This window comes from Uranotaenia lowii, chromosome 3 (assembly GCF_029784155.1).
Source record: "Uranotaenia lowii strain MFRU-FL chromosome 3, ASM2978415v1, whole genome shotgun sequence".
Classification (NCBI taxonomy): Eukaryota; Metazoa; Arthropoda; class Insecta; order Diptera; family Culicidae; genus Uranotaenia; species Uranotaenia lowii.
In genome coordinates, this window is record NC_073693.1 from 205,052,974 (window position 1) to 205,076,245 (window position 23,272).

The 23,272-nt window shown below is 38.0% G+C and overlaps 1 protein-coding gene across 1 annotated transcript in view; it reads right to left on the reverse strand.

Moving 5' to 3' along the window:
• Positions 1-13,528, reverse strand: part of LOC129757499 (NGFI-A-binding protein homolog) — a 79,788-nt gene extending 66,260 nt beyond the window's left edge. The window contains exon 1 of the mRNA XM_055754763.1: positions 12,408-13,528. Coding sequence (XP_055610738.1) covers positions 12,408-12,837 — 430 coding nt within the window. The 5' untranslated portion in view covers positions 12,838-13,528. The remainder of the gene's footprint in view (positions 1-12,407) is intronic.
• Between the last annotated feature and the right edge of the window lie 9,744 nt (positions 13,529-23,272).

Sequence of the window (23,272 nt, forward strand, 5' to 3'; positions counted from 1 at the left end):
GTTGTTTGTTTGCTTTTCCCTAGCATAGCAGCGTCGTCGTCGCGGCTCACTTCTTCCATTCGCCCGCCCCCTTCTGGGCAGACATGAGCATTCTAAGCTCACATACGTCGTAGTCGTCGTCTACGTCTTGCTGCTCCACTGAATTTCACCCCTGCCTGCTCTCGGAAATGGACACGTTGCATATGGGGAGCAGAAGCGAGGAGCGACTCCGTGTTCTTGGGAGGAAAACTATTTCTGTTGCTGGCACCGGCCATCCCCGGGTAGAAGGACGATCACTCCACTACCAACCCACTTCCGGTTGGTTCCGTTCCACGGGCACCGCGCTCCTAACGGCCACAGTTCAAATTGAACTCCCCAGAAATGTGTTGTTTTTATTGTGCCCCACAGACGAACGGGAGCCACACGATACAAATATTCTTCCCCTTAGATTTTTTGCCGGAGCTCACTCTCAGCCAGGGCCAGAGCAATGTATGCACCCCACGAGGAAGAACCAGGAACTATACCGGGGCATGCAGGCTGACTGAACTGGCCATCAGTTGATGCGGTAAGTGGCCCTCCTTCCTTTTTCCGGCTCTCTCCTCTCGAGTCGGTTCCAACTGCTCGAAACCATGTGCTCTTGTAGATTTTTTTTTGGTCCACGGAGCGCGCTTTTCTCCCTTCTGCATCGTATTTTATGCTACGATATTTTATAGATTATAACTATACGAGGACCGAGTAGCAGCAGCGCTGATGGCGACCGACCGGGAACCAGGATAAAGCTCCCAATATGTCGGTCGAAGTTGAAGAAAATAAAGCTGATGCACATACCAAGGAAAGGAAGAAAGAAAATTTCTTCGTTGGCCACTTGTTTTTTTTCCACCACGGTTCCGTTTTGCCATTTGCGATACTCTGCTGCTGTGAGGACGACAGCAAACCCTGCCCTGGGAAATGCAACGGAAAGCGATAGAAAAAAATGACTGCCCTGAATCGTCGGTACATGGCACTCCCCAACGAGCCGAAAACGTGGCGGCAACGATGCGGTGTATGGGAATCTGGAGAGGTTCGCTGTTCTGGACCGCGGGTTGTTCTAACACAAATTGGGATTTATCGGTTTCAACTTAAAGTAAGTTGAGATTCGGCGTTTTATACCGGTTTAAAGAACTTACTTTTTATAGAAAAAAGCGTATCGCTTATCAAGAAGTACGACAACAAAGAACTAATTATGGAGCCACGGATGAAGTTGGTTTACGTGAAACATACGTTGTTAGACCACAGATGAAGGTACAAGCTAAGTCTCGAATCTTGGATCAGTTTTGGGTTTTTGGTTGAGCCTCCAGATGTCTCCAAGGACACCAGAGAGAACTTTCTCTGAGATCACGTACCGACTTTAAGATCGGAGTAGGCGTCGATTGAAAAGCGAACACGAGTTTTTTCCCTGCCAAAAATAATTTTCAATAGTGAATTAGTGGAAAAATATGAGAATTTTGAACATTTCTTAACACTGGTGATTCTTTTAGCTGTCTTTAACCGTTGCTCGAGTTTCAAATTTGGTCTGCTGCACATAAAAAACTTTCCCGGAATGCTGTTCACTGATTCGGAAACCGGATCCATCGTAACGTTAACCGGAGATAGAAGCACCAATATTCCAGGCGGAATTTCTCAAAATCCTGGACATTTCTGGTGAGCCCGTTCCTTTATGTTACTTTTTTTGTATAACTTTTCAATTATACCAAGGCCGTGCAAACGAGGGAGGTTTTAGGGGCTAAACTAAGGTTATCATATCCTTCAACGCCAAAAAGAGTACGTTGAAATTATATTTCAAAATATTTAGGAGAAACGGGAGGAACCAGGAAATTTAAGGCTTCAAATGGTGATAATTAGTAGCACAGAGAACAGACGTACAAGCTAGCAGACAAAACTTGTGTAATAATCCCAACACCCTTTTTGAACCAATTTTTGCTTTTTGGCTGGGCCACCAGATGTCTCCAAACACACCAAAGAGAACTGTCAAACAAAAACTGACTAAGTTTCAGTCAGTTTTCTATAGGTCGTATGAGCTGCTTAGTTTCATAATACGTTCATAATGTTGCATGAAAAAAATTAACATTGAAGTTTTTATCTTTCTTCTTCAAATTTGTTAGAAATACAAAGTTAAAAACAACTGGATTCTAACGTGATATGTGAAAGTAACCCGCTTTGAGATGCCTAGAATCAGTACTGCTGGGTCGTCAAGAATCTTCTCGTTTTTGACTGGACATAGGTGATGCATTTTTTACCATAAATTACTGTTCAAGAAGTGCGAAAACATATACTAAAGCTGTTAGTAATCTTAACTGTCATAGTAGTACAAAAATAAAGAAAGTGAAATTTCGCCCAGTAAAAAGTAACTCTGATTTCATTTATTTAGCAACAAATTAAAGCCGTCCATTTTACTGAGACATTAGATTGATTTTTTGTGAGTTCATACAAGATTTTTTTGGTGATAGCATTTGAAATTTTACACACTTTTTTGACGATTTTTTGTTCGAGCTTGTACGTCTGTTCTCTGTGTTAGTAGCTAGTTATGTGACTTATCTATCAATTATGACTTTAAAACAATACTTCTACAAATTAAAAGTTATCGTTTTTAGTTTTTGTTCTTTTTCTTGCAGATTTTTAATAAAAAATCAAATGATCGTTGGATTTGCTCGAAGAGACAGAGATCACAACATCGCAAACATGATAAAATGTTGCATTTCAAAAAAGTTCAAATTGCTGTTGTGCTTTTTGGCAACTGTTTGGGTGCTAATTGCATATTCAAAGGCACTGATTGCCTGCACAGTTATTTTGGGGCCTGGGAGAAGCTTTACTCAAAAGCGGTTTAAAAACTTTCGAAGTTGTTGTGTTTTACTTATAGAAAAGTACTGCTGATGAAAGAGAAAACTGGTTTTTAACGAAAAGTTTAGATTTTAACCCTCATCCGCATTAGGGTGTCATTTTGACACCATTGCAAGTTTGAAGGCTTGTAACTTTTTTCAGAAGCTTCAAAATACAAAAATTTCTTCGGGGACCCTGAATGAATTCAAAAGTTCTTCAATATTGCATCTTTACTTTTTTTATGGACGAACCCTGGAAGCCTGGACAAAAAAACTCCCTTTTCCGACTTTTGGTGTCATTTTGACACCACAAAAGTAAAATCTATTTAAGTCGTTTGAATTATTATGAACTTCATATAAAACTTATATCAATAGAAACCTTGTAATGTCAGTTAAATATGTTTAGAACATTATATACAGCTAAAGTTACAAGTTTTCTCGTTATTCAGCATGAAAGAAAAAAAATCCGAAAAAACATGCCTCACGAAAACTGCTGTAGTTCATATATTACACGTCCAAAAAAATATTTGCCTTATGCATATGAAAGCTGAAGTTAATGTCTACATTATGAAGACAAGAAATATTTTTAAAATTTTTTTTAATGAAATAGTCACAAAAAGTTCAAAAAAGTGGTCTAAAAAACCTACTTTTCATTCGATTGCTAGTAAATACTGTTTGAGCGGTGGTAGAGTTTTGAAAAAAATATGACTACAAAATCTATTAAAATTCCAACATTTTGCTGTCTTTAGATTTTTGATGCAACAAAAATTGAATTTACTGGAATTTTTCAAATTTCACTACTTTGCGCATTTTTTTTACAAATTGAAATTTCATCTGTTTTTGTGGTCCACCGTCAGGTTGTACCCGGATTTTCAGTGCTTTTACTTTGTTTGAACCAATCAAAAGTATATTCATTGGAAAGCTAATTTAATCTTCATTCTAGTGAGGTGCAACATATCACGCTGTGAGATTTCACAAAAATATGAAAATTATAAACGTAAAATCATTCCTGAATTTCTAGAACTACAAGCAGCGCGTCCAGCAAAACGTGTTTGTTTGCTCTCCGGGAAGGTACGGTGGGTGGTGATTCGGGCAGAGAGCGAAGCCGACAGACGAAATAATGATGCGTGTCGTACGTTTCTTGGTTGGATTTCGGCCTTATTTCGGCTCTCGGCTTGGCTCTCTTCCCAAATCACCACCCACCGTACCTACTCGGAGAGCAAACAAACACGTTTTGCTGGACGCGGTGCTTGTAGTTCTAGAAATTCAGGAATGATTTTACGTTTATAATTTTCATATTTTTGTGAAATCTCACAGCGTGATTTGTTGCACCTCACTAGAATGTAGATTAAATTAGCTTTCCAATGAATATACTTTTGATTGGTCCAAACAAAGTAAAAGCACTGAAAATCCGGGTACAACCTGACTGTGGACCACAAAAACAGATGAAATTTCAATTTGTAAAAATATTGCGCAAAGTAGTGATCTTTGAAAAATTCCAGTAATTTCAATTTTTGTTGCATCAAAAATCTAAAGACAGCAAAATGTTGGAATTTAATTAAAGTTTGTAGTCATATTTTTTTCAAAACTCTACCATCGCTCAAACAGTATTTACTAGCAATCGAATGAAAGGTAGGTTTTTGAGACCACTTTTTTGAACTTTTTGTGACCATTTCATTAAAAAAAAATTAAAAAAATATTTCTTGTCTTCATGATGTAGACATTAACTTCAGCTTTCATATACATAAGGCAAATATTTTTTTGGACGTGTAATATATGAACTAAAGCAGTTTTCGTGAGGCATGTTTTTTCGGATTTTTTTTCTTTCATGCTGAATAACGAGAAAACTTGTAACTTTAGCTGTATATAATGTTCTAAACATATTTTACTGACATTACAAGGTTTCTATTGATGTAAGTTTTGTTTAAATCGGTTCACCACGCCAAAAGTTATAACGATTTGAGCTTGTGGTGTCAAATTGACACCACAAGTGCTGATTAGGGTAATGAAATCTAATGCGGATGAGGGTTAATCGATTAGTGATGCTTTCCATTTTAATTCATCGTTTGGAAAACTCAACAATGTAGAGAAACCTCAAGTACATTTCTTTCGGACTTCCCGATCAGGAGGGAAAAACAAAATTATATCAAGATGAGATATTTTGATACTAATTTTTTCCTAACTAAATGATTTATAATTCAGTACTCGTAGGATGTTAAAATATCTCAAATTATATCAAAAAATCTATACGATCATAGCTTAATTATATCAGTTTTTGATATGCTCCTATCTAGATTATATCTGGTTCAGATAGCTTAGTTTGAAATTAGGCAGAACAAATCCTATCAAAATTATAACTTATCAAGATATGAATGCTTCGAGAAAAATTTCTAGTGGAATGTCCGTAACCCACACTATTTGCTAAAATAATGCTCCATTTTTGGTATCCCAAAAATTTGATTCAATTTTACGAATCTGCTAAGCGAAACTCATTAAAGTACGGTTTGGGCCGTTGACTTCGATGTCCGTGTTTCATGGAAAGTTATATGCTTATTAAAATAAGATACGGTTATAATATATTATAACAATTTGAAACAAATTCTTTATCGTTGAAAGTAAGTTCTATCCTATTCAAGAATGCCAATCAAAATAAGATATAACCAAGATTCAAGAAACTTTGAGTCGAAAATTATGAGAACAATATTCTAACTGAAAAAGATATAAATATCTCGTTGAGATATGTTTTTGTTCTTATTTTGATATGCTCTTCTGATCGGGTTCTTGTACATGTAGAAAAACCAACTTAAGAACTGGAAGAAATAAGTTCATTTCTCGATCGAAAGGAATACGTATGGTAACCCCAGGCTAATCCCAATCCATTGCAATTTATTCAGTTCGAATATTATTTTCAAAATCTTAAACAAAGCTGTGATGTTTGTTCCACTTTTTTGAGGGATGGTTTTGCCAATATCCTCGCATTAAACGGGGTTTCAATTTGTTATCAATGCTCATTTATCATCGCTAAACTTGTTGCAATTCAAGATAGGTTTTTCACAGAGATCGCTCAAATAAAAAATTAATGAATCGTCAATTTGCTATGCCACTGGATTATATAAAAGAAAAATTTTTACAAATTGATTTTGATACTAGAAATGTTCATGGAAAATAAGCACTATGCGATATTTAGAATTTTTTTCGTCATTAAACTCATGCCTGCTTATGAACTGAAAGTATTCATTGGGAGCTAATAGAAATTAGGAACATAATTTTTATGGTTCACCGTAACACTAGTCAATAGTGTCTCCCAATCAATTCCTTTTACCTCTCTCCCAACCAAAATTATTTTGCTAGGATGCAGATGTCCTAAAGCACAAAATAGTTCTTTCATTCCTTTCTCTTTCTTCCTATCCATTGACTTCTAGGACGTGGCCGGCTCCGTTATTGACGTGAAAAGAGAGAGCATCAGCTTCGTGCAGTGTGAATGAGCTGCTGATTCCAAGCACCATTCATTTGACCTCTATACAAAATTGATGGCCTCGGCCAATCACGGAGTAGCAACCATTTATGATGTGTAACTTGTTCTACTGAGCCACGCCAGCAATCGTGGAACTCGAAGAGATTGAATTTGATTTTGGAATCAGTAATGTATACTTTTTTTTGTAACCTTGCCTTTCGGGTTTTACGGTTCAAGGTGGATGTGAGTATTCAAGCTAAGCTAAGCTACATCTGAGATCACTTTCCGACTTTAACCTCAATGATCACAGAAATTGTGCAGCCAATGATTGAAATGGTGATAAATTGTGGTCAATTGTGCGGGTAAATGAGTAAATATAAGTTAAAATTCGAGAAACCAGGTTTCAAAGAGAGAGAGAGAGAAAGAGAGAGATTGAGAGAGATAGAGAGAGAGAGAGAGAGAGATTTATCTCTCTATTGCAATCCCCAGATTGGAACTCCCTTGACTATTTTATGGCGTATGTTCAAGTGCAGGTCTGTGGATGCTCTCACTCAACTGTTGATGAACTCTCAAGCAGCGTTGCCAGATTTCAAACCGTCCAATTCCGTAGATTCGAGAAAATCCGAAAATGTACTGATTTTCGCGAAATGAAACTTGACAACCTTTTTTTGTCGTAAGTTTGAATTTGCGTTTATCCGTTGAACCCCTATTGATCCGTTGAATCCGTAGATTTCGAGCATCGATCCGTTGATCCGTAGAAGTGCTCAAAATCCGTAGATCTACGAAAAAAAAAACCGTAGATCTTATCACGCTGCTTCGAAGGCTTCCATCTCAGACATGGGCTTCAATGTCAGAGGCTTATAATGCGAAAGTATGCTCCCTATTCAGATCTTGTCTGTAGAGAGCATTTGAGGACGAAAGTGGATACACCCAATTATTGTTTCTTTATATGTCTATCTACATGCCTGGATTAATAAAAAAGTTTTTAAATTCCGTTTTTTCAAAAAAAAAAAATGTTAAAAGATTCTTTTACATTTTGCAAATTGTTCCCGTGAACAAGAGCTGATAGAAATAAAAACTAATTGCAATTCGCATTCAGCGCCCTGAATCGTTCCATGGAAGGAAGAATTCGAGATATTCGCTACCTTAGCCAGCCTCTGGATTGAACTTACTGGATTCCGCTTCATTTTCGTCTTGACCAATTTAACCACTTTTACAGTGCATGCAGACCGTGGCCTACCACTTCCTTGCTTCCGTAGACGTGGCCCATCAAAAAGAGAACGTTTCTCGCGATAAACAGTCGCTTGATGACATCCTATAGCAGCCGCAAATTGCGTGGAAGATTTTTCGGCGATAAGCAAACTGGTCACTATCAACTTTACTCACATCTTGCCGGTATAGCGTATACTGCACTACAGTATTGTTTACGTCAATTGACAGATAAAGGTTAGAGGTAATACACTTTCAAAAAAAATCCCAAAAATGATCAAAAACAGACGTGTAATTTTTTTTGGATTTTTTTATGGGTCATACTGTCAGTAAACCCTATTTATATTAAAAATCCAAATGTTTTGATGGTATTCGAGGAATGTTTTGATGTTATTTTTTAAAGTTATGTACATACATATACATTTTAAAACTGTTGAACGCCACATCACCAAAACTAGAGGTGATAGAAAAACTCTAACCAAAGTTAGGAGCTCATGACGCCAAAAAATCAAAAATATGTTATTAAAACACAGGCATCAAAAATTAGGTTCTCTATTGGAGGGATGAAGGTGTTAAAAACCCATTTATTTATTTACATAGTATTCCGTGTCACGACATAACTTGACGAACATAAATCCTAAAATTCACCGTTAAAACCCCAATGATCAAAAAAATAAATAGATAATTAAAAAAAACTTTGTTCTCTAGTGTTATCATCCCTAATGATCCCTAATAACTTTTAATTGAAACTCAAATCATTGATTTTAAACTTATTGAGTATATTCTAACCGTTAGAAACGTCAATTTTGGAACGCCATTTCTTTTTCTTTAAATAACCACCCTAATTAACTTCAACTATAGCTCCACATAACCTAGTAGTGATGGTAGTTTTTTTTCCTCTCGCTTCAAGCTAACCGAATGTTTTCCCATTGCATCGATATATTTTTTGCTGCTGTTGCTCATCTCACACATAATGCTCGTTCGCTCGCTTTTCTTTATAGCTATAGTATCCTCAACAAAAATCCATCCAGCACGGGGGGTTTTCCTTCAACCAGTCAGCTAGCCAGACCCAAAGATCCTTGCCGCCAAATCGAGCCACCACTCTGATTTGCACTCTGACAGTTTTTTCATGTTGTGGCGTCTGCTTTAGCTGCCACCACACATTGCTTTTCCTTATGGCTTTGATGCTTTTCTTTATACGCCACTCCACATCCCAAATAAAGGTTGCAGGTCACTACTGGTAGCTACTTGCTGGATTGTTTTTTTTCTCCTGTTCGAGCTTTGCAGTGTGGAGTCTGTTTTATTTTGCGCGCCATTTCTAATTTCTTTTGCCCCTTCAAACAGTGCATTTTCTCGTATAGATACGGAAGAAAACATTTCGAGCGAACTGATTGGAATCTTGTTTTGGAAAGATATTTCCGAAAAAAGTACATTCCTTTGGACCAACAATATGGAAGATTTTTAATTGCACCTGCTTGAGGAATATACCAATTTCTTGAAAATTATATTTTCCAATGCAAAATATAATAAAACATCCAACATAATTTAAATTTTTTTAAGTAAATCATCAAAATACTGGGTAATTCAGAAATCAGAAAACATTTGATAGTTTTTCAATTTTCTAGTAATAATTTGTAAACAAAAACACCAGAAATATATTTTGAAAAAATGATCCTCAAATTAAGGATAATTTCATTTTAATTTCAAGTTTAAGCTCCATTCTTGAAAGAAACTAAACACAAAAAATAAAAACGACGCGTGCTATTTGTTCTTAAATAATGAGCTATATTTTTAAAATAAAATAGAACCGGTAGAACATAATCAATAGTTTACAAAAAAATGGCAACAGGATGAGAAAAATGCATAACTGCAGCAAAACCCCCGTTTGGCGAGAGTCTCATCCGGATCCTTTGGGTGTACTTCCCTGCCCTTTTCTGCTGTTGCTGGATGAACCGGATAAAATGCATTGATATTGCATTTTGTGGGTCTGCTTTTTTCACCAGATACACTCGACAAGGGGCGCCATTCTACAACTTTGTTTTTGGAAAAAAGGATCATCTTCATTTAACATATTGAATTCCATAGAAAGATTTTCTGATTATATGTATTGTTTGGAAAATTGAAAGCTTGAGCTCAATTTCTTCAATTTAGATACTTCAAAGGATTTGTTGAAAGACACTCCAAACATTAAGAAAAGCATTGGAAAATTTACTTAGCTGAATCACTCGATTGGTTGAACTTGTTAGAAGGATCTTTTGAGGTATCAAAAATAAATTTTCCTTTAACTGATTAACAGCATCCAACCCTTTACAAGAATATTCAACAAGAATTTCAGGAATAGTTTTTATTATACAGAAATAGCTAGAGAAAAATTAGGTGCCGAATACCACCCAAAACAGAAAGATCTACTTCCAAATTCCTAATCTTGAAACGGCCTCCAGTGAAAAATGTCTAATAACACTATTACGGACACATGTCTTCGCTGATGCATTTGGTTAAATCGCAGCAATCGAGTACATTCATATCGAATCGTCACAACTAGAGAATTTTTATCCGAAAATTTTTACCGGACAAGCCTTCCACACACAAACGCCACAGTAATTTTCTTCCAGCAGTCAGCAGAAAAGCCTTTTTTTCTGCCCACCGACTTTAATAGGGCGTTATACAATTGAAGAAGAAATCACTTCACTCGTTCCCTCAGATCAAGTTCACTGGTGTTGGGAAAAAGTGGTAGAAATTTTGACATTTTGAAAATTTTACCATGCAAAAATGTTTTCAAGATCTTGGGGCGTTGTATTTTTTTACAACACTGTCTCTATTTCAGCTGTATGTGATAGAAATATTGCTATTTTTGCATCACAGCATGCGACAATACAAAACGTGTTGTAAAATAACTTGAAGGCCACAGATCTTGAAAATGTTTTTACATGGCAACATTTTCAAAATGTGACGTAAGTGTCAAAATTTCTACCACTTTTTCCCAACACCAGTGAACTTGCTCTCAAGGTATTCAAAATCCAATTTTACCGTCAAATCGTTATAAAAACGTGAACATTCTCAATAAAACCGACATTTTTCGTTTTTCTTATATTCTGGTCTGGAGCTCTAAAAATTTGGTGACATGTTTAATCTTTTCAACCACAGCCTACTCTTCATTTCGGAGAAACAACAATTTTAAATTCAAATTTAAACAAAAACATATTAGTATTTGAGGTCAAATAAGAGCAAGTTCATTCGTGTTGGGAAAAAGTGGTAGAAACTTTAACACTTGTAGTAAATATTGAAAATTTTGCCATGCGAAAATGTTTTCAAGATCTTTGACCGTTGATTTTTTTACAACACTGTTTCTATTTCAGGCGTATGTGATAGAAATCGAGCAATTTTTGCATCACAGCATGCGAAAATTAAACACGTGTTGTAAAAATAACTTGACGGCCGCAGATCTTAAAAATGTTTTTGCATGGTAAAGTTTTCAAAACGTGCTTAAAGTGTCAAAATTCCTATCACTTTTTCCCAACACGAATGAGCTTGCTCTTAGCTACAATCACAAGGCGCATTTGAGCTACTTCCGAAGTTTTTAATCGAATTGACAGATGTTTGCATTTCAAAATGTGTGTTCTTAGAAACACATTAAATCATTTATCACCAAATTGTATCTTGTATAGAAATCGAATTTCACAAAGCCAAGTTGGAGAGAGTAAAGGGCACGATGAAATTGCCACACTATGTAATTGCTCTAACTTTTTAACCGTTGGGTAAAATTCAATAAAGATTTGGGTGGATTTAGTTCATAGTGCATTGTTTACATCGTGCAAGTTTTCAAGTATTGTGATCAAAACTAGTGGAAATGGAGTCGAAAGAACAGCTCGTGCGTGATAAAATCTTGCGCATTCATCACGAGAACAAGGATCTCTCGCATCGTTTCATCGCTAAAACGTTGGGAATCGCGAATTCAACGGTGTTGCGAGTGATTGCGAGTTCGAGGAACGATTAACCACCGATCGGGAGCACAGAAGTGAAGGAAAAAGTATTCCGTACAACACCTAAAATCACAAACACGTAGTTGGGGCCTTCAACCGAATCCCGATCGCCTCCGTTCGGGATGTGGCTATGAAGCTGCACCTAAGCCGAAGTTTTGTCCAGAAGTCCAAAACTAAGGCTGGGCTTCGAACGTTCAAGGTACAAAAGGCCCCTAATCGCGACGAGAAGCAGAACAAGTCCGCCAAAACCCGTGACAGGAAGTTGTACCTCAACATGCTGACGAAAGTTGAATGTTGCATCATGGACGACGAAACATATGTGAAGGCCGACTTCGAACAAATCCCCGGCAACCTGTTTTTCACGGCCAAGGATAAGTTCAGCTTTACGGAGCATGTTCGCATTCAGAAGACGTTATAGTGGGCACCCTTTATTTTAGTTTATCTTTAAAGTTTTCAGTGTTCACAGCGTTCTTCTAGAGACGCCCCATAAAAATATGTAGGTGGATACAAAAGTCAAAGATATTCGATTATCCTCAAATATTGTTATTAGCTTGATTTCATAGAAAACAGGAGAGATAAATTATAATCCTTGAAATGTTTTGTAATACTAACTTATCCTATAGATGCGTTCTTGGTGTGCCTTTTTGTCTATAGTCTATAGACGAATTTTCTTTTAGAACCCCCTATAGGCCAGCAGAGTACTTAAGACTATTTTGCTACTGAGCAACTACTTAAAAAGTGTTCTAATTTGCATCTGTAGAACATAAATTTGAATAGAATTATGACCCAATTTTCGGAATGTGACAGTCTTCCAATGATGAATATTAAAACAGTTTTCTTGACAAATATTTAACCACAGGGATGGAAGTATGATTGGCATTTTAGATAGCATATTTTAAGGCGTACAATAAGAATGTAAGCTGTACTTACTCGTTCCGTTGTTGTTCCGGCCCCAGACCTTGCGCGCCGGACTAAGTACCGGACTCGGTACGCAGGAGGTGGCCGCCGAGCTGGTGGTCAACGTTCCCGAGGACCCCTTAACCGGAGTGGCCGTCGTCGAGCCGGCCGCCGACGAAATGATCTTCGATTTGCTACCGGCTACTCCTCCCGCTCCTCCTCCACTTCCCGGCGTCGTATGCTGAGTCGCCGTCGTCGTCGTCGAGCTAAGATTGTTATCGGAAAGACTACCCACTACTGCACTACTTGCCCCTGTGCTGCCCCCTACCAAAAGTAAGCTAGTACTACTACCGCCATCGTCCACCTGGGCGCTACTCTGAACTATGACACCACCGCTCGAAACCGTCGTGGGTGAGGACACCGGCGTATGTTCCATTACCGATTGCAGTTCGACAAGGCACATTTAAAGCATTGCTCGGAAGCGCGCGATCGATCGGCTTAGCAAAAGTATGCCTAATTCAACTATAGTAAGATGCTTGATTCAAACAGGCCAAAATTGAAAGCGTAACCCAATTTAGAAGCAATTTAGAAAAAGTAACAGAAAATTTTGATCTATCAATAAACTAAACTAACAGCCTAACACATTCACTGATTGCAACTTTACCCCCGCTTTAAGAAACTAACGAAAAAGCTTTTCAACTAAAACAAAACCCCTCCTGGACTCGTTCGAAATAATCAGACTAATTAACGTCTCTCCCGGAATTCTTCTCGGCGTTCCTTAAAAACAAAACACGTGACAGTCCAATGTGTGTATCCCCAAAATGTTCGGCACTCCAGAGTCTATCACACTTGTTTATCACTGCGTGCGTGTCGTGCAAGAAAAAGCTCCCCCTCGAATAATCCGATGGATGCCGGTTGATGTTGACGTTTTTGGTGCTGATGATTGTGGGTGGTCGGTTGAGATTCAGCAGCAACTATCGATGACAACTTGGCACCGATTTGATGATAACAAATAACAAACTTTGACCACAGGATTGCACTGCTCCTTGCCCACGAAAGGCTAATCAGAGTGAAAACACTATCTCAAAGATTTTGCGGTAGCGATTCAAGGAAATCAAGGAAGATAAGCTCTAATGACAACAGACTAGTCAGATCGAAGTCAAAAGAATATCTGAACCGTCTTGGCCCGACCGAAGAAGACGGAAGGAAAATTAACCCTACACCACACGGAACGGAAAGCTTGAGACACTTCCGCCCTTGGTTGTGTATGTGCCCGGAGTATGTGTGAGCGAGCACCGCGTGGTCCTTCCTTGGACCCGAAGGGTTTTTCTCTCATTTTCTCTTTCATCTCACGCCTGGCCGGGTTGGTTGATGTTCTCCGGGAAAAGAGTTGAACTCCTGCTTGATCCCCTTTCGGATTCCAACAAACCGAGAGGGAGAGAAGCCTCGTCGGCCAGAGAACGACATGCGAGACTCCGCCTCAATGTTTTTTTTTCTTCATCGTCAACATCAACCCCAGCATAAAACCCGTCCGTCGTAGCATAAAAGTTTAACAACAATTTTTTCGAACCCCTTCTCGAGAGAATTGCGAAAGATTGATGATGATCGTCGTCTCGTCGTCATCATCATCATCAACGTCGAGTATCGTTCTGTTGAGGGAAAACAGGGATGTTGTGAGCAGGATTTTTTTTTGCTTTTTGCTCCGATAGGCATTCTTGCTCTGGGTGTGCGCAAGAGAACAGCGTCTAGAGCAGCTTTGGGTCGAGAAAAGGGTTAACAACATATCCGGATTGCAATTAAGATGAAAACTCGTATCCCAAGAAGAAAAAAAACCTATCTTAGGATGTTCTGAAGCTAAGATAAAAAAAAATTCTTTTGCATAAGATTCAATCCTGTGTGGATGTCTAGTGTGAGAATTGTTTTTTATACACCATTCAAATTATAAGACTCTCGGTACCTACCACCGAAAACACGAGATGAACTAACTAGTTGTGAAAACGACCGTTAACCTATCTCGGGGATCCATTGTTTGAAATCAGGACAATCCAGATTCCGGAAACGTGTTGCCAAAACACGTTGTCCGGACAATGCTGGCTAATAGTTGATGTGACCATGTGCCGACCGACCGACCGACCTATCGATGAGAAAGTGACCCGGTTTTCGACCCCTTTCGGATGCCCTAGTCCCGGCCGGGTTTCTCGGGTCGGTCCAGATGTCAGAGTTCTCAAGTATTTTGGGAGAAATCCGGAAAAGCTAGTTTGAATATCAGAGCACAACTATCTAATTATGTTTGCTTTCAACTGATTATCTTAATTGATAATGTAAAAAAATTGTTCATAACTTATAAAAATGAATTAGTTTGAAATCCGGATTGAATGTAGCTAGAATTTATCAAACAGTGGAATTATGAAACTTCTATTTGGATTCTTTTTAAAATTATGAAAGTTAACGTTTAATTAAAAAAAAATCTATACTGAAATTCACTGCTATCAACCCAACTACACAGCCAAATTTTAAAAAAAGTCAACAGATTCTAAAATAGGACAAAAAAATTAACAGAACCTAGAATATAAGTGATCTATTTTTATCAAGTGTAAAGAAAAGAAAAATTTACTTTTTTAAATCTATTTTTACTAATGTGGTGGATCTATTTTTACTAATGTGGAAAACCGATGTGTTCGTTTGTTTTAAAATTAACCCTCTGATTGAGTTAGTAATAACACTGTAATAACTTATTATAATCTATAATCCAGTCTTTCTACACTGCTGCATTGTGCACTAGGGTGTGTCGAATTGCAACTTTTCTCGAATTTCAAAAATCCTGTAGCCTTGAAAGTTTTCTTTTTGGTCAACACAAACGACAGAATTTATGCAGATTATATAAATGAGATTAAGGACCCAGGAATTAATATGAAATTTTGTATGAAAAACGCGAAAATAGCCCATTTTTGATGCCTAATAACTTTTTTATCTTAACTCTTATCAAAATGTAGTCTTCTGATGAAATATTTTTCATAATTTAGGCTTTAAGATAACCCGCTTTTGAAATAAATCGGGAAATAAAGTCATTCATGAAAAACTGGTTTTTCATGTTTCTCCAGAACAAAATGTCTCAAAATCCCATACAAACTTCAGGCTCGTTGAGCGACCTCTTCCCGTGATCCGATCTCGCCCAAATTTGGCATGAGATCTTATACTAGGCCAAGGATCAATTTTAGCCTGCAGCGCATAACTTTTTCAAAAGTCGGGTCATTTGGGGCACTCTAGTGTCAATATATATGTGGCCACCCCTATTGCTTACATCATCGAACCGTCAGCAGCAATCATTTGGCGGTCTTCAATCATCAAAATGATTATTTAAACAATAGCCTTTGTACCACACTTTGCTTGTATAAATTTTTGGGCCTTCTGTCAAAGACGTTGAGAAGAGGATTTTTAATGAAGTTTGGACTATCGTACACGTCACATCTTTCCACCACATTCGAAAGTTATATATATGTTTCCACGAGGACACTTCGGCGTTCGGCGACGCCGGTTCCTATGGATACCCTACCACCGTACTGGCCGAAACCATCCAATTGATAAATGTTGTGAACGTTTTAACTCAGTGAGTCATTTGTTTGATTTTAATATGTGTAAACGTTGGTTTAAATTAGTTTTAAGCAGAATCTCTTAGGCTTAAGCTACTAATCTGTACGGTTACACAACCAAAGACTCAAATAAATAAACAAAAATACAGTGTATTTGTATGCTATTTAATCAACGTTCTCGACAGTTTAAAGTCTAAACTTCAGGAAGAGAGTCAATTGAGTAGCATAACAAAATCCGAGTATTTTCCGAACCATGTGCCTGGATATATGCAATACACTAGCAAAAGTTTAGTTCGTGGTTCGTGTGAAATCCCAGGTTTCATTAACCCGAGGTGATCCTTTCCCCGACTACCTTGAATTAGCGGGGTTCAACTGTAGCACCGCCCAAACAACGCATTTTTTTTATGAGAAGAAAGTAGCAAAACTGGCAGTTTTACCGTTAAATATTCAAAAATATTGTTTTAACAAGAAAGTTACTAATTTTAGAGCATTGAAATTCTGGTGATATGGATAGATTCTCTATCATTTACAAAAAAGATAGGGGTTTTTTTCTTTTTTTTGTTGGTTACCCAGGTGGTAGATGTTTTGCGTAGTTCATTTCATAGCTTCGGACTCTTCAAGCTTAGTAAAGTTAACCTACGTTATCCTACGTCAATCGCAATTTGCGTCAGTCTCCAACTCCTTTGTAAAGCAGCTGTTCGTGCATACACGAATTTGGGTAACCGCGAACCTCCCGGTGATCAATTGAAATGAGCGCAGAGTCTTAGCAGTGGGAGTGATTCGGCATGCTGTGAGTTTTTCGGAAGTTAGGAAACATCAAGAGAAAAAAGAGGAGTTTCTGGCATCCCTAAATTATAAAAGGGGGCTTCAGCAGTCATGTGTTTCTCTTTTTTGTGCTGAGGCTTGAAACGTCAACATTAGCCGGCGAACACATTGTTTACCTTGGGAATTGTTAATGGAAAACTAGAAAAATTTTGTAAAGTAAAATTAAGTAAATTAAGTGTAAATAAATAGTTAATTCATTAAAGCTAGTGAGAACAGTGAAAATAAAAGTTTAATTAGTGAACTACCAAAACGAAATTGTACTCACCTGCCCGAACCGAACCTGAAAGAAAATTTACTTGGAGGAATACTTACCGATACTTACCTGGACGCCCGAAGAAGTTACTAACCTGCCCTGCTGCAAAGGAAAAGGAGATCCATTCCGTCGATTCTAAAGGTACTTCCAGCAGTCATTATCCGGGCGAGCCCATCACTGACTGCCTTCCATGTGTTGATGTCATCACACATCTTCTGCAACATGTTGTCCGTTGTCGTTTCTGGTCCGCAGGCGGCGAATATGTTGGCACGTTCCTCTTCAAATCTTGGACAATAGAATACCACGTGTTCGGGTGTCTCGTCCACGTCACCGCATGTTAGGCAGACCGGCGAGGCCGCATGTCCGAACCTGTGGTGATACTTCATGAAGCATTAATGACCAGTCAGGAATTACGTCATGTAGAAATCCACTTCGCCATGCTTTCTCTCCATCCACTCTTTGATGTTAAGGATCAAACGATGGGTCCAACTTCCTCTTTCCGAGCTGTCCCACAGCTGCTGCCAGTTGGCCATGGAGCTATCTCTGGCTCGTGTTCTCACGTTTTGCGTGCCTCTATTTTCGTAGCAATATGAGTCCTCCACCAACAAAACCGAAATTATCCTTCGCTGACTACTTCGGATCCCCGAGTTGTTCGCCATTATCCTCGTGAGTGCGGCCGTTGCTGTTGCCGCCTTCTTGCACACATACTCAACGTGGTTTTTAAAGCTGAGCCGGTCGTCAATCATCACACCCAAATATTTAAGCTTTGATATCAGGACCATCTCGGTTTTGTGGTGAGCCAACTGCAAACTTTTGGAGTGCATCCAGCTCTCTACCGCATCTACAGCTTCTGAAGCTCTTAGCTGGACGATTTCTGTAGAGTAACCCGTCGCTAGTAGCACGACGTCGTCCGCAAAACCAACCAACTTTACTCCCTCTGGCAGGCTCAATGTCAGCACCTCATCATACATAATATTCCACAGAACCGGGCCCAGTATCGACCCTTGCGGCACTCCAGCTGTAACATCCATTTCCTGAAATCCTTCGCTCGTCATGTATAGAAGCTTGCGGTTCTGGAAATAGCTTTCCACTAATTTGCAGAGATATTTCGGTATCCTCATTTTTATAAGCGAAGAAGCCATCGCTGTCCAGCTGACACTATTGAAGGCGTTACATACGTCCAATGTTACTACCGCGCAAAAACGGTCCCCTCTTCTCTTCTTGAGTCTGGCTTATCAGCCGTTTCGATGACAGTTCGAATAGCGTCGACTGTGCATCGCCCTTTTCGAAAGCCGAATTGATTGTTGGACAATCCGCCTTCGCCCTCGGTGTACCGCTGGATACGATTCAAGATCACTTTTTCCAGAATCTTTCCAACCGTATCCAGTAGGCATATTGGCCTGTATGCCGATGGGCTTTCCTGGTTTGGGCAGCAGAACCAGCTTCTGCCGTTTCCAAATATCTGGAAACATTCTGGAAAAAGAAATCGCTCGTCCAAAGTATACATATTAACCACATATAAGCTTTGGACTAACCATATTTCATTGTATATGTTAAGGTAGTGCCACCTCTAACCCGGTCATACTTCTCCTAAATAATGAAATGTTGCGAGGTACAATATGGTGTACGTTAATAAGTTTTCCTCTCAAAGATGCTCTCACGCTCTTTTCAACATCTGTAAATTTTCTCCTAAGTTTTCTATCCATCATTACCAATTTTCAATTTTGACATTCTTTCTCCAAGAATATACATTTTCTCCGATGTGCCGCAAATAAATTTACAAAAATCAATGAAACGGTGGTTAACTTATCTTAAAAAAAGAATAACGTTGATATTTCCAATGGTGCAGCTTGTTGCGTTCGAACAAATTCATGTTTTTTTTTTTCAAAAGAGTAAACCTTGTTTGAAGCCTCAGACACCATTTTAAGTATCAATGTGCTCGATTCCTTTGCTATGACATGAACACTTTGGTACTTCCATTTGGCTGAATTTGAATTGCTCGGTTTCGTCATATGTTAATGATACAAAACTTCATATCAAAACCCAGGCACCTAAATCTCATCACAAAAATCTGCTAAAAATTTTGTCGTTTGTGGAGACAAAAAACCAGAAATTTTTGAAATTCGAGAAAAGTTGCAATCCGACACAACCCCGTTGCCCACATAAAAATCAGGAAAAAACAACAGTAGATCATTTGTTGTGCTGGGCAAAATAAAGTACACACCAATTCTTAAAATTTAAAAATCGTATCCTTTGCAATATGGGAGGGACATCGAAGGAGAGGCAGACCCAGAAACTCGTGGCGGCGAAGCCTAGACGAGACAAGAATCTTGACTGCGACCAAGTGAAGACACTGGCTTCGGATCGTTAACAGTGGAGGTCATTTATCACGGCCCTATGCGCCGGAGAAGCGACGAGGGACCATCAAGTTAAGTATGTTGCCGCCGTTCGTGGCCTAGAGAAAGCGTTCAAGACTTTAGCGAATAATCGCCAAGAAAAGCACCGAAAACCATGGTACTGTATCTTCCGAGCTCTAATATTATTAGCTGACCAGAGGGGCCAGCTACAACAACGCTCGAATCCTCGATAAAGCTACGGGGATTCTAGTGAGGGTATGCCTTATGCGGTCTCTTTTGGTTGGCATAGTGGAGCAGAGGTTACGTAGAGCCTCGGGTCGGCTTCTGACAAGGAAGTGAAACTGGACCAAGGAAACCAACACAACGGTCTTTTCAGTTTTAACGTTCTTTGTCCTACCTTGTTACCGGTGAACTGGAACTGCTGCTGCGGGATACCTTGGGGTTCGTCAGATTCCACGTGGAGAACGGGAACAATGGCGCCCTGAAGGCGAACCTGGGAAAGTGCTTCTTCTGGCTGAATGTTGGCTGGCGCTCGTCGATCGGACCTTGTTGATCGATGTCGCTAACCCTAACACACACCGAGCAAATTCCAGACCTGTTGCTGGTTAACGATGGCGGTTGGGTTGTTTTTGGCAACGGTACTCAATGTGTTCTTACAACAAGCTTTGGCGAATAAGCTAGATAAATATTACCGGGTCTTGATCTCTTTCTTATTGAATGTCAGAGACACGGAACTTTTCCACGGAGCCGAACTGTATCTGGCGTAAGTCGAATCACGGTATCTCCGGCAGAAAAATGTATTCTTCGAAAATTGGCATCGCTAATTTTTGCACCATTCGAAAGCTGGGACTTTCCCTCTTTATTTGAGCCCAAATTTCAAATTATTCATCGGGGGGTGTAGAACAATTTTTTTTTTAAATTTCTTGAAATATTTTAAAGGTTCATTCAAAGAAAAAATCTCACTAATCATTCCATATGTGAATAACATGATCAAATAGGATCATGGATACAACTTTGTAGAATTGATGTCTTCAGTGATACAAATTAAGAGAATAGAGTTGGAGTGTCACAAACAGAATGAGTATTATTTCATTTGATGAAATTTGATGAAAAATTTTATAAGATTTTTATCTTATAAAATTTTTCATCACTGATTGTACCAAGACCGGAAATAGTATTGTACCAACTTAGTTATTGACTGTAGAGTGTCCTTTGTAACGTGAAGATACAATTTTAACACTGCTGCTGTGATGCTATGAAAACTTTAAAATTAAAGTAATTTACTTTCTTTTTTCTCTAGTATGTTTTAGAATAATGAATAGAATTTTCTACATCTGTCCTTTGTTTTAACTATTTTTTTTAAAAAAATCATAAATTGCCCGCTAATGTGGTTACGTGTGATAGGAAGTATGACATGCGTTAGTTTAAAGATCATCGTTCTTTTTAACAACTATTTTGAAGATATCTTGCTCAAATACGACCTCCAGCTAATTCAATAGTAAATAAGCCATTTCAAATTGCTTGGTACCTGTTTCGATATGGTTTGTCTCAGATTTCACAGGAATCAAATCTTTTTGGTAATAAACGCCCTAGAAGCGACAAGTCATCTGCCGTTCTTTCAGTTACTGGGGACATTTTTTAAGTCATATCATCTGTTTAAAAAAAATCGACTCAAAAACATGAGGGGTATTAATGGAAGAAATAGCAGCAACATGAAATAATCGTGTTTGGCTTTTTCATTAAAAACTCCATGGTATATTCGACGAAAAATTCGTTTGAAAATGTCAATATTCGATATTCGACCGGTTGCCGAATACCGCTATTCGGTATATCTCTTATTTTTACAGTGTTTATATTTATTTATTTTCATTTCTGTTAGCACTAAATAAAAGAAAGAAAGAACAAAAAACGATAAAGGGAAATAATGGTATTTCAATAACCCAAGAATACAGAAGATTTGTTTAAAGACAAATAATCTATATTTATTATGTTAAAGCTGTAAATATTTTCCTAAAATCAGAGACTTTTTTCATTAAATTAACAAAACAAAGTGTTTCGGGAATGACGATTTGAAGAGATTGTTTTTATATTTATTTGAAAAACTACCAATTCCAGACATTACAGCGAGAGCATTAAAATAAATCATGCCCTGACATCGGTGCGACACTCATTTAAAATTTAAATCAGTTCTTACAAATATTTGGTATTGCGCACAAGACAAAAAAAAATCGACCGCATCGCAAAAACTACCCTCTAAAACTTGATTTACTCGATCGACATGTCATGACAGTGATCAACACGAGGGAAAAACTTTCCTTCCTTCGCGTCGTCTCGCTGCAAAAGGATTCTCCATTTGCACAACGGAATTTGCCGAGAATTGTCGCTGCCCGGGCACACGGAATCAAACGCGCAAAAAAAAAATTATCACAAAAACAAATGACTCTACATTACCGAGATCGCGTGATTAAAATGATAAAACACAAAATAAATTATTTTCTCGTTCGATTTCGATGCACCCATGTACGTATGTTACGCACTCGGTTGAGCGCGAGGGTACGGAAAAGGACCTGCATCACGCTACGTGGCACACTGAATGTTGCTTTTACTGTTCTTGTGAGAAATTTTATTTAGTATCGAAGGGAACTCAACAAATTTTGACAAGTTTATGGTGTCAATAAGTTATCAGTTTGCTCTATTGTACAAATAAGGAAACATTTAGTTATGTTAAACGAAAATTTAACAATGTTTTATTTGAAACACTTACAAATCTTTATATGTTTATTGTATCAATAAACAGTTTAAATCTGGTTACTCTCATCAGTAATTTTATTTTACACAAAATAAAAAAAAATTACAAAAAGTAGGTACTAAACTAAAATTTTCAAATTAAATTTAAACTTCCAAAACAAACAAGTTAGAATTTTTAATCTCATTGAACAAATACACGTTTATATATACGTTTATAATATACGTTTTCTATTTAAATGAATTCTTTTTAAATAAGAATTACTCCATCGATAACGCTTAAGAGATGCAAGTTTGATATACCATAAGGAATTTTGCACCATTGAACTGTTTTACTTTTGGATTGGAATAGAGAGAGAATTCTTTGCATTTGGAATAGTAATGATCAAAATTCCACAACTTTTTTTACAAATTGCAACAATTTGCACATTTCGTCTCTCACTCTCTGAGCACTAGCTTCTCCCATTTTATAACACAAACCTTCTCATTTACCGCACAAATTGCCACAAATAACCACAATTTCAATCATCACACGAATCATTGGCTGCATGATTTGTGTGATCATTGACGTATTTTCTCCCTTTATCGCAGTCCTCTGTTCTAATCACGGACAGCAATAGAATCGGAGTCATGAACAGAATCAGAATCTGGATTTGATTCAGAATCAGGATCTGGAATAGAAAAAAATATCTGAATCAAAATCTGACTCACATTCAGAATATAGACCTTCAACAGATTCAGGATCTAAATCTCATCCTATACAACGATTAGTATTGTTTCACTTAAACAAAATATACAGTAATCCAATAACAGAAATACGTTGACAAAAGATTAACTGACGTACTTTGCGACCGTGTCTTGACAACAACTTTTTTGGTGAACTCTCATTAACCGCTCTGAGGAACCTCTATAATATGTATGTAGAATTCAGTTAAAATAATGGACAGGTATTTATCGGGTAAATTCCGTCAATAGGTCTTATTGTGCGACTCGAGTGACGTGACACGTGAAATTTCACAACCTGATTCTACGAAATGCGAAAGGAATGATATCTCATCTCGGATTCCCAAGCAACCAAAAGCCGCATACTTACTTGAACATGGAATTTCCAAGTTCACAAACGTGTTT